Source organism: Talpa occidentalis, unplaced genomic scaffold (genome assembly GCF_014898055.3).
Source record: "Talpa occidentalis isolate TD23 unplaced genomic scaffold, MPIMG_talOcc4v2.1 talOcc4.4, whole genome shotgun sequence".
NCBI lineage: Eukaryota > Metazoa > Chordata > Mammalia > Eulipotyphla > Talpidae > Talpa > Talpa occidentalis.
Genome location: NW_023604295.1, coordinates 95,043,176 through 95,058,197, shown reverse-complemented (window position 1 = coordinate 95,058,197; position 15,022 = coordinate 95,043,176). Strand labels below are relative to the sequence as shown.

Below are 15,022 nucleotides of genomic sequence, written 5' to 3'. Positions count from 1 at the left end.
GATTTGTATTTAAAGATTTTAACTTTCTCTTTGTATGTGCATGTGTTCTTTTCAGTTTGTCTCCCAGTCTAACTGCCAGCAGTTCCTGAACACTGTTTGGTTTGGACAGATGTCAGGTTACCGACGTAAGCCCACCTGTAAGAAGATAATGACTGTTTTGACAGTCGGCATCTTTTGGCCAGTTTTGTCACTTTGTTATTTGATAGCTCCCAAATCTCAATTTGGCAGAATCATTCACACACCCTTTATGAAATTTATTATTCATGGAGCATCTTATTTCACATTCCTGCTGTTACTAAATCTATATTCTCTGGTCTACAATGAGGATAAGAAAAACACAATGGGGCCAGCCCTTGAAAGAATTGATTATCTTCTTATTCTGTGGATTATTGGTAAGTCTTAAGTTAGTTCAAAACTGCTTTTCTTTAGCTTGTTAATTCTCCTTTACTTGGTGGCATTATAATATCTATGTTCAATTTGTTAGTTTACACTGTTTATTACAGCAAGAATTTGGGTATTTCCGTGATTATCGAAAATTTAACAATTTTGTAAAGATCAATGCTCCCGAACTTGACAAGGAAACAGATCTTTTATTTAATGTTACTTAATTATATGAAGTTAAAAAAATTCTTTTCCTCTGTCTTTAAAATTTTCATGCTTGTTAAAGCAAGAAAACAAATTTTACAGATGAATGTTTTTTGGTATAAGAATATGAACCTTTTCTTGGGTATTTGGAAAAGTGATACATTTTATACTCAGTTCAATTTTAGGATTTTTATATTTTTATATACTAGTTTTCCATTTAAGAACCTAAGAACTATATAGTTACATCTTACTTCATCTCTATTATAGTTTATTTAAATTTAGATTTAAAAGAGTCCCTTGTGGGCCTCCCCAGTGGCGCAGCGGTTGAGTGTTGGGCTGCGAAGCTGCCCGCAGCCTTTGCAGCGCCGGTTCAATCTCCGGCCACTGGCAAGGGTCCCACATGGTGTGCCGACCTCTCTTGCCGCCTGCTGCTCCCCTCAGCAGTGTATTTCGTTGGTCTGTCTGTTCTGCAACCTGCTCTGGGTCTGGTGAATTCTCTCACCCTCCCATGCTTCTGACTGTACCCAGTGCTTGTATAAATAAATAAATAAATAAAATCGAAAGGGTCCCTTGTGACTCACTCTATAAATCAGTTCTTTGTAATGAAAGCAGATACCTTTAGAAATGCATTTTCAAAAATAAGACATTTTAATTTCTGAAATTCATTTTACTGTATAATGAATATCTTAAGCAACCTTTTGCAGTTTTTATTACCCTCTCCATTTTTTGGAAGAAGAGAGTGGGAAGTTGAGATACAATCACATTGTCTATTTATGGTCTTTTAATTACTTTTTATTTCTCTCTGATCTTCAAGCTTGTTTTTTATGTCAGCACTTCCCACTTGTCCTTCTACTATTTGCTATAGAGTAAAAGAATATTGATATTTAGTCTTTTATATGATAAAAAACAGTTATTGAATATGCACTTGATTATTTCAGTCATTAAATAATATGGAAGATATACAATGTTACTTTTAGTTCGGGTATAAAAAATTTCAAATTTTAAGATTTTTATGTAGAAATCAGTTAATTTCAAATAAATTAATTTCAATCAGTTTTACTTTTAGCTGTAGTGAATCCTTGATGGATTAATGTTTAAAATTAGGTAGGTAAAATAAAAATAATATACATGTGAATTCAAGATTAAAGAGAATTAAATGATTCCTTGTTGTTAATATTTTCGTTTTTCTCTCTTACCTCAAATTTGCTTACTTTTTATTGTTTACTCACCCATATTCCCCACCGCAGACCATTGTGCTTCCTTCCTTCCTTTTCCCCTTTGGTGTCTCAGTTCTGTAGTCAGCTATCAAGGGTTAGTTTTTCAGCTTGTCTTTATCTGACTATTAATTTAATTACTTTATATTCCACATATTAGTGATACCATCTGGTATTTATCTTTCTCCTCTGACTTACTTCTCTGGCATTATCCTTTCAAGCTCCATCTATGTTGCTGCAAATGGCATGAGTTTATCTCTATTGATCACTGAATAGAGTGATCTTTTGTTCTTACCTCAAATTTAATATTTTATTTTCAGAAATAGTTTATACTACATTGTGTAGAGTTCCAGATTGCATTGTTGTAGATCTTTACAGTGCAAAATTGTGTTATATAAGTAGGTAAACAATTTTATGCTGTAAGGAATCTCAAAGAAGCATTTTTCCTCTCTGTTCATTTAAAGTACTTCTGAAAGCTTGTTACAGAACATTGCTCAAAAAAAAAAGGACTTTTTATTTCATTTACCTGTAGCCTGTTTAAGTAGTAGTAAGAAGGAATATTTTCTTTGTCTCTTAAATAATAATTGAGTTTACCTAAATCTAAATAAATAACAATCAAATTAAAATTTTGATTCTTAGTATCATTAAAAACACACTGAACTCAGTCACACTTTTCTCTGGATAGCATAAATATTGCTACTGTTGTTGATTTCGTAATAATAGTAAAACTATGGCTACTCTTTTTTAAGCTTCATGACCCTATATACACACGTGCACACATACACAAATAGGATTAATTTTTCTAATCATCTTCTGCCTTTGGAGAAGAGTGCAATGTGAATTAAGACACTTAAAATTCTTGCAAGTGTTTTACTTTTCTCAAGTCCACTTTCTGCTTTGAAACAATTAAATCTGAATAAACTTAGCCAAGGATGTCTTCTAAGCCTGTTTTGTAATTATATCGCCATGGGTTTCCTTACATGTATAAATCTGAACCTGTTATAAGGAGCCATGTAGGGAGAGTTTGCCTGCTTGTCTGAAGCAGTATTTCAAGCAGTGAGCACAGTGACTTCACTCATGACCACTTTTTTTTTTTTAAAGAGGCATGTATTATTTATTTATTTGTTTGTTTGTTTGTTTATACATGCACTGGGTACAGTCAGAAGCGCGGGAGGGTGAGAGAATTCACCAGAGCCAGAGCGGGGAGCAGAGCAGGCAGAAGGACCGAAGTACACTGCTGAGGGGAGCAGCGGGCGGCAGGAGAGATCTGCGCGCCACGTGGGACCCTCCTCCGGTGGCCAGGGAGCAGCCGAGGATCGAACCGGTGCCACAAAGGCCGTGGGCAGCTTTGCAACCCAGCGCTCAACCAATGCGCCACCGGGGAGGCCCATGACCACTTTTTGTACATCTATTTCTTGCTGCTTTTCCTTAGCCCTATGGAAAATAGTTGGTTAATTTATAAAAAGCAAGGTAGGAAAAAATGAAACAATGTGTTATTAAATAGAGAATGTTAACATATTTTTACTTAATTTTGGGGGGTTAGAAGATAAAGCAGCTATTATAAAAACATTTATTTATTTATTTTTAAAGATTTATTTTTATTTATACAGAAATGGGGCTACAGGCCAGAGGTGTGGGAGGGTGAGAAGATTCACCAGAGACAGAGTAGGGAGCAGAACAGGCAGATGGACCGAAGACACTGCTGAGGGGATCAGCAGGCAGACAAGAGAGGTCTGCCGCGCCAGGTGGGCATCTTCCTGGCTGGCCAGGAATTGAACCGAGCTGCAGAGGCTGCAGACAGCTCCACAGCGTTGCGCTCAACCCACTGCACCACCCGGGAGGCCCAAAACATTATTTTTTTTAATAAAAAAAAGAAGAAAAATGTTGTGTACCTACTTTGTCTAAACACAGGTAGAAATAGATACTGCCCGGTACTCATGGAGCGTATGGTCTAATTAAAACAAAAAAACACATAAACCATTTAAGAATCACACAGATAAATGAAAAATCACAAATACTAAGTAAAAAGTCATGGAATTAAGAGAACAAGCTTTTTATAGCGCATTTACCTAGCATGGAGGTTGGAAAGGCTATCTCGAAGAAGTGATAAATGAGCTAAGTTTTAAAGGATAAATTGGAATCAACTAGGAGACTTGGGAGAGAAGAGTACTCTAGGCTGATATAAAAGTTACTCAAAGACCCTGTGGCAAGAGTACACATGTACAAAGAAAGGCCTGAGTGAAAGAGTGGAGCAAGGCAAAGAAAAGTAGTGAAATTCAGGATGGAGCTGTAGTAACAAATACCACGCCTGACCATGAACAATCTTATAAGTCATGTTAACTGATTTTTAGTTTATGATAAGAGTAATGGAAAATCATTGAATTTTTTTTAATTAGGTGAGTGACACAATCAGATTTGCCTTATGAAAAGATGATTCTGGCTACAGTGTAGTGAGTAGGTTGGGCAGCTAAGGCTGTGGCGAGTGTTATGTTGTAACGCTCTATTTTATATTCTGCTTTAAAATGTCCTAATGAAAGAATGAACCATTAAACTTTCCTGGATAATACTGTTCTTTGGTACTCCTAGGAATGAATATATATATGAATACACACACACATATGTAAATGTGTGTGTGTGTGTATATATATATATAGATAGATAGATAGAGAGAGAGAGAGAGAGAGAGAGAGAGAAAACTTCTGACCAAAAAAAGGGGAAGGTGTTTTTTTTTTTTTTATTTGGGTATATTTATTCATTTAGCAAATTTTTTGAGCACCCACTATGTATCAGGTCCTATTCAGAATAATTAGGATACTGGTTAATAAAGAATCCTACCTTTGAAGAACTTACCCAGAGTGATGGAAAGATAGTTAATAGTAGACATAATAAGTAACAATAGACAGTGTTAGAAAGTACTAAGTACTAAGGGAAAAGAAGGCTTGAAAAAGAGTTAGGGGTCCTGGGAGTAGGAGGAATGGGATTTGCTATTTTAAACAGGATGATCAGAGTAGTTAAGAACACGAAGTGAGGGAGTCAGCTAAATGAATCTCTGGGTGAGGAACTTCCAGACAAAGAGGAGAACTAACGTAAGGGCCCTGAGCTAGAATTTTGTGTGCTCAGACAACTGGAGGGAAATAAGGGAACGAGTGTGATAAAAAGTCCAAGGAAAGATCTATAGGAGATGAAGTCAGAAAAGAGGTAATAGAGCACCTTGTAGACATTATGAGGAATTTGGTTTCTCCTCTAAATAAAATGAGAGGTGTGAAAAAAATCGTGATGCCCCACTATACATAATCAACAGCAGTGGATTTTCATTGACATTCACATTGAAAGGACACAATAGGTTGAAGCCTGGCACCAAGTTTACTTAACTTTGTAGAAGGCTATCAGGAAACACAACATGGGTCAGAATAACAGTTTCAAACAGATACTCATTGGAAAGTCTTACAAAAGTCTGAGGCTCCTTTCCAGACTCATAGTGGGCACACTGAGCTGGCAAGGACCAGACTGGGTTGGTATAGCTTACCCCAGATATGGAAGCCTCAAATCTAGCAGGAACTACATATCTTATAAAGCCCAAGAACCTGACTCTCACTGCAGGCACTCTCTAAGGCTTAGTCTGTGTGTTTCTCAGCATGTTTTTATTCAGTTCTAGCTGTAAAACCCTTTGGGTTCTATGAGCCCACTCAGTCCTCTTAGTCCAGATGCAGTTTCCTAGTCAATGGTTGTCTTTATAATGATGTTGAACATAGCTGACCTCAGGTATTTTTTCTTAACATAGGAAACCTCTTTAATAGGTAATAACATGAAGTGATGACTCCATGGGGAAAAATTCTAACCTGCTTTTTAATCCTTCCTCCTCTGGGAGCTACTAGTAAGGTTTTCAGGTTAGAAGTATCTCTTGCATTTTAAAAGGGTTACTCTGGTTGCTGTTTTAAGAATAGATTTTAGGGAGATCAAGGTACAAATAGGAAGACCAAATAGGCTATTTCAGTAATCCAGGCAAGATAGGATGGTGGCTTGAAGTTGTAGTGGCAGTAAGAAGATTTAGGTCTTAATTATTTTGACAGTAAAGCCAAGAGGGTTGCTCTTGCATTGAATGCACAGTTTAAAAAAAAAAAAAAAAGTGAGTCGAGTATGATTCAAGAGTGTTTGGATTGAGCGGCTATTGGAATTGCCGTCAACTGAGACTGGGAACTCTGCAAGTGCAGTGAATTAGGAGGCAGAGATTATTTGTTCAATCTGGACATATTTAGGTATTCTTTTGGAGATGTAGCATAGCCAAGTACCTCTACAAGTTGAGTGTAGGTGAGAGGTTTAGAGAGATAAATTGTTATATAAATATAGGCTGAGTTTAGAGATAAACATTTGAAAGTCACACATAGATGGTATTTACTAAAGTCATTAGATGAAACTGGATGAAATCAAGGGAGTGAATGCAGAGAAAAGAAAAGGAGTGGAAACTGAGCCCTTGAAGGGTATGTATGAGAGATGAAAATTTATTTGTTTTCTTATGCTTGTTTCATATGGTGGCTTGAAGTTGAAGTGGCAGTAATCATCCCTGACTCATCACGTTTCTTTTAAACTGTGCCTTCAGTGCAAGAGCAAACTTTACTGGCTTTATTGTCAAAATAGTCAAGACCTAAAATCCCTTTCTGAGGAATATATTATCATGTGAAAGTTGAGGTTATTTTCACTCAAAGCTTGAGAACATTTTACTTCTTAATTTTTTTCCTTCTGAGGAAGGCTGTAACTCACCTGTTATTTATTGAATACTTTGAGTTTTAAAGTATCCTTTAGTTTAATATTGAATTAAGAGAGCATTATCTGATTTCTTTTTCTTCTCTTTTTTAGGAATGATTTGGTCAGACATTAAAAGACTTTGGTATGAAGGGTTGGAAGACTTTTTAGAAGAATCTCGTAATCAACTCAGTTTTGTCATGAATTCACTTTATTTAGCAACTTTTGCCCTCAAAGTGGTTGCACACAACAAGGTGACTATTGACTCTATCAATTGGGAGCATAAATGAAGTTTATGTAGGAAAAACTGGAGATACTAAGTTATATAACTCAGAGTTACATTGGCCCAAACCCTTTTCTAGTGTATTTTCATTTCAAACCTGTCCCTGAGCAAGGAAAGTGTGCACATTGTTGCCTTTCTTTCCAGTAGTGTATGGGATGTCACTTACCTTTAACTAGTGGTTACCTGTGAGTCAGACAGTCAGACACTGTGGTTGACATTTGCTGTACTTTGTCTCATTTTATCCTTGCAGACATATGTGTGTGAGACTTAAGTTCTTATTCTCACTTTGCAAATAAGGGATAAATAATGAATAAGTTACTTAGAGATACTAAGTAACTTGCCTAAGACCAGGCAGTAAGAAAGCAAGACTGATTTAAATCCAGATTTGCCTAGCCATTTTCTTTCTGCCAAATCCTAGTTCTTTATATCTGAGCTCAGTTTGTTCACCTCATTAAACTGTATTTACTTAAAATGAAAACACAAAATAACTTAAATTGATTAATATTATGTATCTTTATATCTGCCAGGAAAAAATTTTATCTGAATGGAATTCACTATATAGTATTATAACATTCCAAATCATGGTTATTATTTTCCATAGCTTAAAAAGTGACAGAATGTAATAAATGTAATTAACTTAAAAAGTGATGTAATTATTTTCATCAAAAATGAAATGCCTATGTTTTTAAAGTTTAGAATTTGATAAAAATCTAGTCTTATAAATATCCTATAATTTTACTTTTGTCAAAATTTAAGCTCTCCCAAGTATGGAAATGTAATAGATTTTATAGTATATTATGTTTTATATTAAATATAAAAATGCAATACAATATTTTTTATTAAGCTAAATTACAGAAAAGTTTTATATCAGTTTACTTTATTAAAAAACTCTATTCCTTTAACTCATCAGTAGAATAGAAGTCTATTGCGTACATTCAAAGACTAGAGTTGTGAAATTTGTTAAGAAACTTAAAATTAAAACAGATAAATATAGATTTTATAAAGAAATTAGGACGCATTGTCCCTTTAGTTCTAGAATTGAGGTGCCCTTTTAAAGTAAAAGGGAGCATTACTAATGACTATACTCGGAAACTGGTATATAACCTGGGACTCTTATAGGCACTGGAATATGTGAGGAATAATACTATAAGTCTAGGTACAGTAATATACTTTTTTTCTTGGCATTTAAAAGGGACAAGAACCTTTATGGTTTATTCTAAAATCCTGAGTCAAAGGCTTTTAATGCACACATACATAAAGTAATTTAAATTTAAAGTAATTTAATATACACATACATTAAGTAATTAAGCACACAAAGTTTGTTATGAGATTTAAGAAAAACTTGCCAAAATTTCATTTATAAAAAGTTTCATAGCAATTTTTTTTAATTTTATTTATTTATTATTTATTTTTATTTATTTATTTTTGGGTAAATTTTTTATTTTTTTTATTATTTAAATTTTATTTTTATATTCCCCTTACAATTACAACCCCCTTATTTTGACTCCAACCTTCCTTTCCCCGCCCCCCACCCCCCATAGAGTGTCTCTGGTTCATAGTTGTTTGTTGATTTTGACATTTTCTTTCTTATAGTTATTCTTTTTCCTGGTCCCTTATTTAAGTTTTCTAGATTCCTGTCATAGCAATTTTTTAAAACCTAAGAATTTCTGTGAAAAACTCTATGTAAAGTTATAGTGCCTCATATACATGAAATCTATTATTTATTCAAAACATTGCTATTTCTTTTTAAAAATGAGAACCATATAAAACAAATGGAGATTCCCTATAAGGAGACATAATTAAAATAGTTTTCTTTCTTTTTGTTTTTCTTTCCCTAAATTGAGAGAATTGTTTATTTTTGATTTTTTTTTCTTCCTGATCTTAGTTTCATGATTTTGCTGATCGAAAAGACTGGGATGCATTCCATCCTACACTGGTGGCAGAAGGGCTGTTTGCATTTGCAAATGTTCTGAGTTATCTTCGTCTCTTTTTTATGTATACAACAAGTTCTATCTTGGGTCCATTACAGGTAAATAATTAAAATTTCCTAAAAAAGTGTTTGTTAGATGTCATTATTACTATGGCTTTCTGTTGTCCATCAGAATTGTTCCCTCATGATGTTAAGGCTAAACTTTGCTTTTGAAAAATAATTACAATTGGAAGGAGAAGCATCTTCATTTGCTTTGTTTCTTGATGAATGATAATCCTTTACTTTCAGGTATTCAAACTTGATTAAATTGTGGTTTGTTATCTCCTGCTACTCACTCCATAGACAAATATTTTTAAAATATAGTTAGACTTCAGAGAATAGAGGAACATAAAAATCTGCTTTTTGTCAAAATGAGTCTTACGTTTCAAGTTTTAATCTCTAGTATAAGGGAAGTCATCTGCAAACAGAAATCATACTTCATGGTGATTTTGAAGATATGTTAGCTCTAGTTTAAAAAGCGTTTTCACTTTTTAGTATATCAAATATACTAAGTTGGAAAATAGACTATTTGAGTTAAAATACTCAGTTTGTGTAGTTCAGCTTTATGTTTTTTAGTTCAAGAAATGGAGCTTTTGAGAGCACAGGACCAAATTTTAAATCTTTTTACACTAAAGAAAGGACTCATAATTGGTAGAATTTACTTCACAGGTTTTAGCAGTTTGTTGTTTTTAGAAGATGGGATCAACTCTGTTAGATGACTAACTCTACATAATGTGCTAAGTTACAAGTCTGAAAATCCGAAAAAAGTTCATTTTTCCTTAATCAGTCAAAATTTACCAACAATTTAGATCCTTTTTTAATATTCCTAAAGGAGATATTTTAGAAAAAGGTATAATGATCTTCTCTAAAAAGGTTATGAAAATAAATTTGTAGGAAAAAACTGGTGTGATTTGGTTTTTGCTCCTTCAGCAGTTTCCTGAAGTATGGCTCTCTTAACTGAGTGTGCTCTGATTGAAATAATGATAGTCAGATGCTCTGATTGAGATAAATTTGAGACACACCACATACTGTATATCTTTTTTGGGAATTCACAATGCATATTATCACCAAAGCCTCTGAGAAAGAAATAATGAAATTTGTTTCATTACTTTTTCAAGGTATCATTAACTAAATTTACTTAAAGTCATAGCCATATTTTTCATAAAATATACTCAAGTCTGTTTCTCTCTAAAACATGTGTGAAAGTGGTTTAAACTATTGTTTTGACTTAATTTTGTCACTAATATCCTATATAAATGTTTTAATCAAGTAGTTATATGTGTACATTGATAAATTTTATTTTTTGATAAAAACTGATGAGGTGATATCACTAGGTTTCTATATTGGAAATTTATCAATTTCTATAAGTTAAAAATGAGAGAGTATAATTTTATTTTGGAATAAAATTATTTTCTGACTTCTTTTCCACCCAATATGGAGTAATAAGAATTGGATTCACCTTCCTGCCTGAAACAACCAAAAGGGAAAAGTAACGGCAAAATTTATGAAACAACAGTTTATAAGAAGCTAGATGTAAGGCAATTTGGAACAACAATCTTTAAGAAACAAGAAATAAAGATTGTCACAAGCTACTGCCTTTGAGAAATTTTGGCTGTTATGCAGAGAGGGTAAACCCAGCCAGAGTCTGACTAGGTTTAGGAAACAGATCTGAATGTAGTGAGACAAAAAGGGAAAGTTGCAGGAAAAGTTACTAGAGGGGGAAAAAAAATACAGTGTAAAACTTCCAGAGATCTGGAGAGCACCTCTGTTGAGTATTGAACAGAATGCCAGTCAGCATGTGCCTGTGCCTGTGGAGATACAGCTGGTGACACAATCTGAAAAGATTAAAAGAAACTACTCAGAGTTTACAAAGGCCCATTTTACACCAGCCAAACTGGAACACCCTATAATACACTAGTCATTGTATAGAGCACTCAGGAGTGTATTGCCTTTATACTACACATTGCTCTGATCCCACCAACAAATATGAAAAGATAGATCTGAAAGGACTAAACTAGTTTCCAAGTAACTTATCCAAAAGTGACACAGATATTGGAATTAGCAGATAAGAATGCCAAAACAATTCTTGGAATTGCATTTTATATGTTCAAGAGGTTTAGAGATAAGGAAAACATTTTCAATGACTCAGATCAAATTTGTAGAGAAAATTGAAATGAAATTTTTCATTTTGAAAATGAAAAGCTTCAATTCAGAGATGAGACATGTTCTGAATGAGATTAATGGCAGATTAACACCAGTGAACTGTGAAACAGCTTCAGGTGGTCCAAGAGGCCTGTAATTGGTATCTCTGAAGGAAAGGAGGGACAGAAAAAAATTTTTTTGAAGAAATAACAGAAAAATTTGCAAATTTGGTAAAAATTATAAATCCACAGATCCGTGTAGCTCAAGGGCTCTTTAGCACAAGAAACAAGGGAAAACTTAACCTAGAAATCATATTCAAATTGCTCAAACTCAGTAATAAATATTGAGAAAAGCTTTTTTTTACCCTAAAGAGGAATACTTAACAGCAGGGAGAGAATAAAGATCTAGTTATATACAGAAGGGAAAAAATAATAATAGTTTTCTTATTAAAAACAATGTAAACAAGGAGACTAAAAAAGTCGTTAAGCTGGTATTCTATGCTCAGTGAAAACATCATTCAAAAACAAAGATAAAATAAAGATGTTTCCAGACATAGCAAAAGCTGAATGCATTAGTCAGAAGAAATATAACATATGGAAATATATATATATATATATATATATACATCTAAACAAAGGAATGAGCAAAAGGAACAAAATACAGGTGTTCCACAAAGGAAGTAGTAAAATACATTGCCAAATAGCGTTTTTTTTTTCTTGTTAACTTAAATTTCTTTAAAAGATAATAGCTATGATTGAATCAGGATTTGGGAGGAATCTTACAATAATGATAAAGTGCTCCTCTATCTATCTTTATCTCCTAAACCTGTATTTTTTCTCCAAATGAAAAAGAAGAGGAGGAGGTGGTGGGCTGAAAACAGAATAGGTGATTCTTTTAAGTATAAGATTGTGGCCTTGGCAATCCTGAGTCAAGTAAAGTCTCTTTCTCGGTTTGCTCCTCTCATTAGATTAGCTATTTGAGACTTTTCTCCCAAAAAGTATGAGTTAAAGAAAGTTTTACCTATAATTACATGAGAATGTATATGTGTACATAGATAAGACATTTAGTATATCTAATCTGACAGTAATTTAAAGTACTCTGTCAATCTCTGCTATGGTATATTGCAATGTATGAATAATAGTGCCAATTGATAAAATGGATGACATTTTAAAAGTAAAAAAGTGGACTATTAAAAAGACTAATGATAATGTATTTGGATTTTGTAAAATATGCATAAATGTAAAATGTTTGGCAATGATAGTTTAAAAGTCCAGGCTGGGAGAAATGGAAGTATATTTTTATAAAGTTCCTAGATGATACATGAGTAGTGTAATATTACTGGAAAGTAGGCTCTGATAATGTGTGAAAGATCTATATGCTTAAAATTATACCACACTATAGAGAGAAATTAAGGAAACATACCTTATTCATAGGCTGGAAGACTCAAACTAGTTAAGATGTCAGTTGTCACCAATTTATTTATTATTTTTTTAAAGATTTATTTTTATTTGTTTATACAAGCACTGGGTTCAGTCAGAAGCACGGGAGGGTGAGAGAATTCACCAGAGCCAGAGCGGGGAGCAGAACAGGCAGAAGGACCGAAGTACACTGCTGAGGGGAGCAGCGGGCGGCAGGAGAGGTCTGCGCACCATGTGGGACCCTCCTCCGGTGGCCAGGGAGCAGCCGGGGATCAAACCGGTGCTGCAGAGGCTGCGGGCAGCTTTGCAACCCAGCACTCAACCGCTGCGCCACCGGGGAGGCCCTAGTTGTCACCAATTTAATCTGTACTTTTTAACACAATTTCAATAAAAATTTGAACATGTTTTTTATAGAAACAAGCTGATTCTAAAATTCTTATGGAAATATGAAAGATTTAGATAATCCAAAACAACTTTAAAAAAAAAAAGTGGGAGAGCTTTCAAGATTTATTATAGATCAACAGTAATGGAGAGTATACAGTATTGGTGTCAAGATAGACAAATAAATGAATGTTGATTCATACCTCACAACAGAAACAAAAAATAAAGTGGATCAGAGTCTTAAATATCCAGGCCAAAACTATAAAACTGCTAGAAGAAACCATAGGGGAAAGTCTGTGTAATCTTAGGTTAGGCAGATATTTTACAGGTGGAAAACCAAGAGAACAATCTATAAAACAAACTGAGACATTACACTTCATCAAAATTTAATACTTATCTTTATTTTATTTTATTTTATTTTATTTTAAAAAACAAAATTCTCTTGAAAATTTTATTAACATTGAATAAAAATAGATCATTCAACTCTTTCAGTCTTTATGAAATTTTTGTTTTAAAGATGAAAGTTATTTCACAAGTCCTCATGTAAACCAATCAGACACAAATAAGCTTTTATACTGAACCTCTCAAACACATCTTTTTACTATCTATCTTTTTTGGGGGGATGACATCAGCATTACTGTCACAGCATTTTCTTTTTATTCAAACAAACTTCAAGATTAAAGGTTATGAACAAATCTTAATTTTTTTTATTACTCTGCTAAGGCAAGACAGAAACATGATACTTTAACATTATTTTTCAATTTCCTATGATGTATTTTACAGTAAAAGCTATTTGGTACTAAGTGTTCTTATGCTCAAATTCTAAGAGTAATCTTTAGTCCCAACTGAACTTGGTATTGCAAGATCAAAAAAATTTTTTAATTATGTTTAATGAGATTTACATAAATAAATACAACTTTAATCACTAAGTTCTTCCTCACCACTGAAATATGTGCTTTTCTTTATCCTCGGGCATCTTGAGTCATCTGATGTTGAGGGACCCCCTGAACTGGGTTTCCACTTATTTTGTTCTTCTTCAATTTTGGCTTGCTGGAAAGCTATGGCCTGACTGAGGCTGTCAAGGGCAGGATCTTCTCCTTCATCTTCACTTTCTTCTATTCCTTTGGTTTCTTCTTCTGTTTCAGGAATTTTCTTTTTTTTCTTTTTCTCTTTCTTCTTAGGAGGTTCACGTTCTCCAAGCATATTTTTAGGACAGGCATAACTTAGGTGTCCACTTTCCCCACATTCATAACACTTAGATTTATCAAAGTAGTTTCGCCTTCGGATGAACTCAGCTGCCCTTCCATTATCAATAGCAATGCTGGCTTTTATCACTCTACCGAATAACTGTTTGTTGTTTATGGCCCTTGTACAATTTTGTGCAGAGTCTTTATCCAAAAACAAAGTGAATGCACCCCCTTTACTCTTCCTGGTGTCTTTATCTTTCATTATAGTAACTTTTACAACCTTGCCATACTTGGAAAATATTCGGTATAAATCATTGTTGGTCAGGGAAAAGGGCAAATTAGATACATACACCGTACTTTTACTTGGGGCCAGTCCACCATTCATTTCTTCAGGTGGGGCGGGCCCGGAAGACCGCGAGGGCTCGAGGGCGCGAGTGCTCGGCTCCAGGGGACTCAAGCCGGGCTCCTCGCCCCACGCCGCGGCCCCCGCCTCACTGGTCCTGGGAGGGGATCTGGCGCCTCCGAGCCGACTGGCCCAGCGCAGCGACTCTTCCTGGCTCCTGGGAGACGCGGGCCAATACTTATCTTTAAAAGATACTATTGTTAGAATGAAAAAGCAAATCAAAAACTGAAAGAAAAATTTAGCAGACACAGTTCATTTGCAGTTTTTCCTACCCTTTCCCAATGGACTGTTGTTTCTGTTGTGTACTGTAGTTGTTCATTTATCTTTCAAGGGTTATTGACTTTGCTCCCCTGCAATTAAGTTGTGAATGTATGAAGGCCGTGAGCTTTGCATCTTCACTGTGCTGCTATCTTGCTGAACTCCCTCATTGATAGAAGATTGTATCAAGAAGATGTGGTCTATCACTATGGAATACTATTCAGCCATAAAGAAAGATGATATATTGTCATTTACAGCAAAATGGAAGGAGTTAAGGGAATTATGTGTAGTTAAGGAAGTCAGAATGACAAAGGCAAATACTGGACATTCACAAAGTAGGCAATATGACAAAGAGTAAAACACAAAAGCTGATGGACATTATTAAATGAACTGAAGTTTCTGAGGTTAAGAGAAAGAGGGAAGGGATAAAGGGTCAAAGTGC

General features: G+C 34.4%; 2 protein-coding genes across 8 annotated transcripts in view; one reads left to right on the top strand and one right to left on the bottom strand.

Annotated features, from left to right (window-relative positions):
* TRPC1 (transient receptor potential cation channel subfamily C member 1) overlaps positions 1–15,022 on the top strand; it is a 53,863-nt gene that overhangs the window by 30,034 nt on the left and 8,807 nt on the right. For all 7 annotated transcript variants that reach the window (XM_037525842.2, XM_037525841.2, XM_037525840.2 and 4 more), the window contains 3 exons: positions 56–392; positions 6,654–6,793; positions 8,708–8,851. In XM_037525842.2, the coding sequence (XP_037381739.1) occupies positions 56–392; positions 6,654–6,793; positions 8,708–8,851 (621 nt within the window). The remainder of the gene's footprint in view (positions 1–55; positions 393–6,653; positions 6,794–8,707; positions 8,852–15,022) is intronic.
* On the bottom strand, positions 13,619–14,320 carry LOC119257699 (zinc finger CCHC-type and RNA-binding motif-containing protein 1-like). Its single transcript, XM_037525843.2, has one exon. It carries the CDS (start codon positions 14,302–14,304, stop codon positions 13,651–13,653), a length of 654 nt encoding a protein of 217 aa, XP_037381740.1. The 5' UTR covers positions 14,305–14,320; the 3' UTR covers positions 13,619–13,650.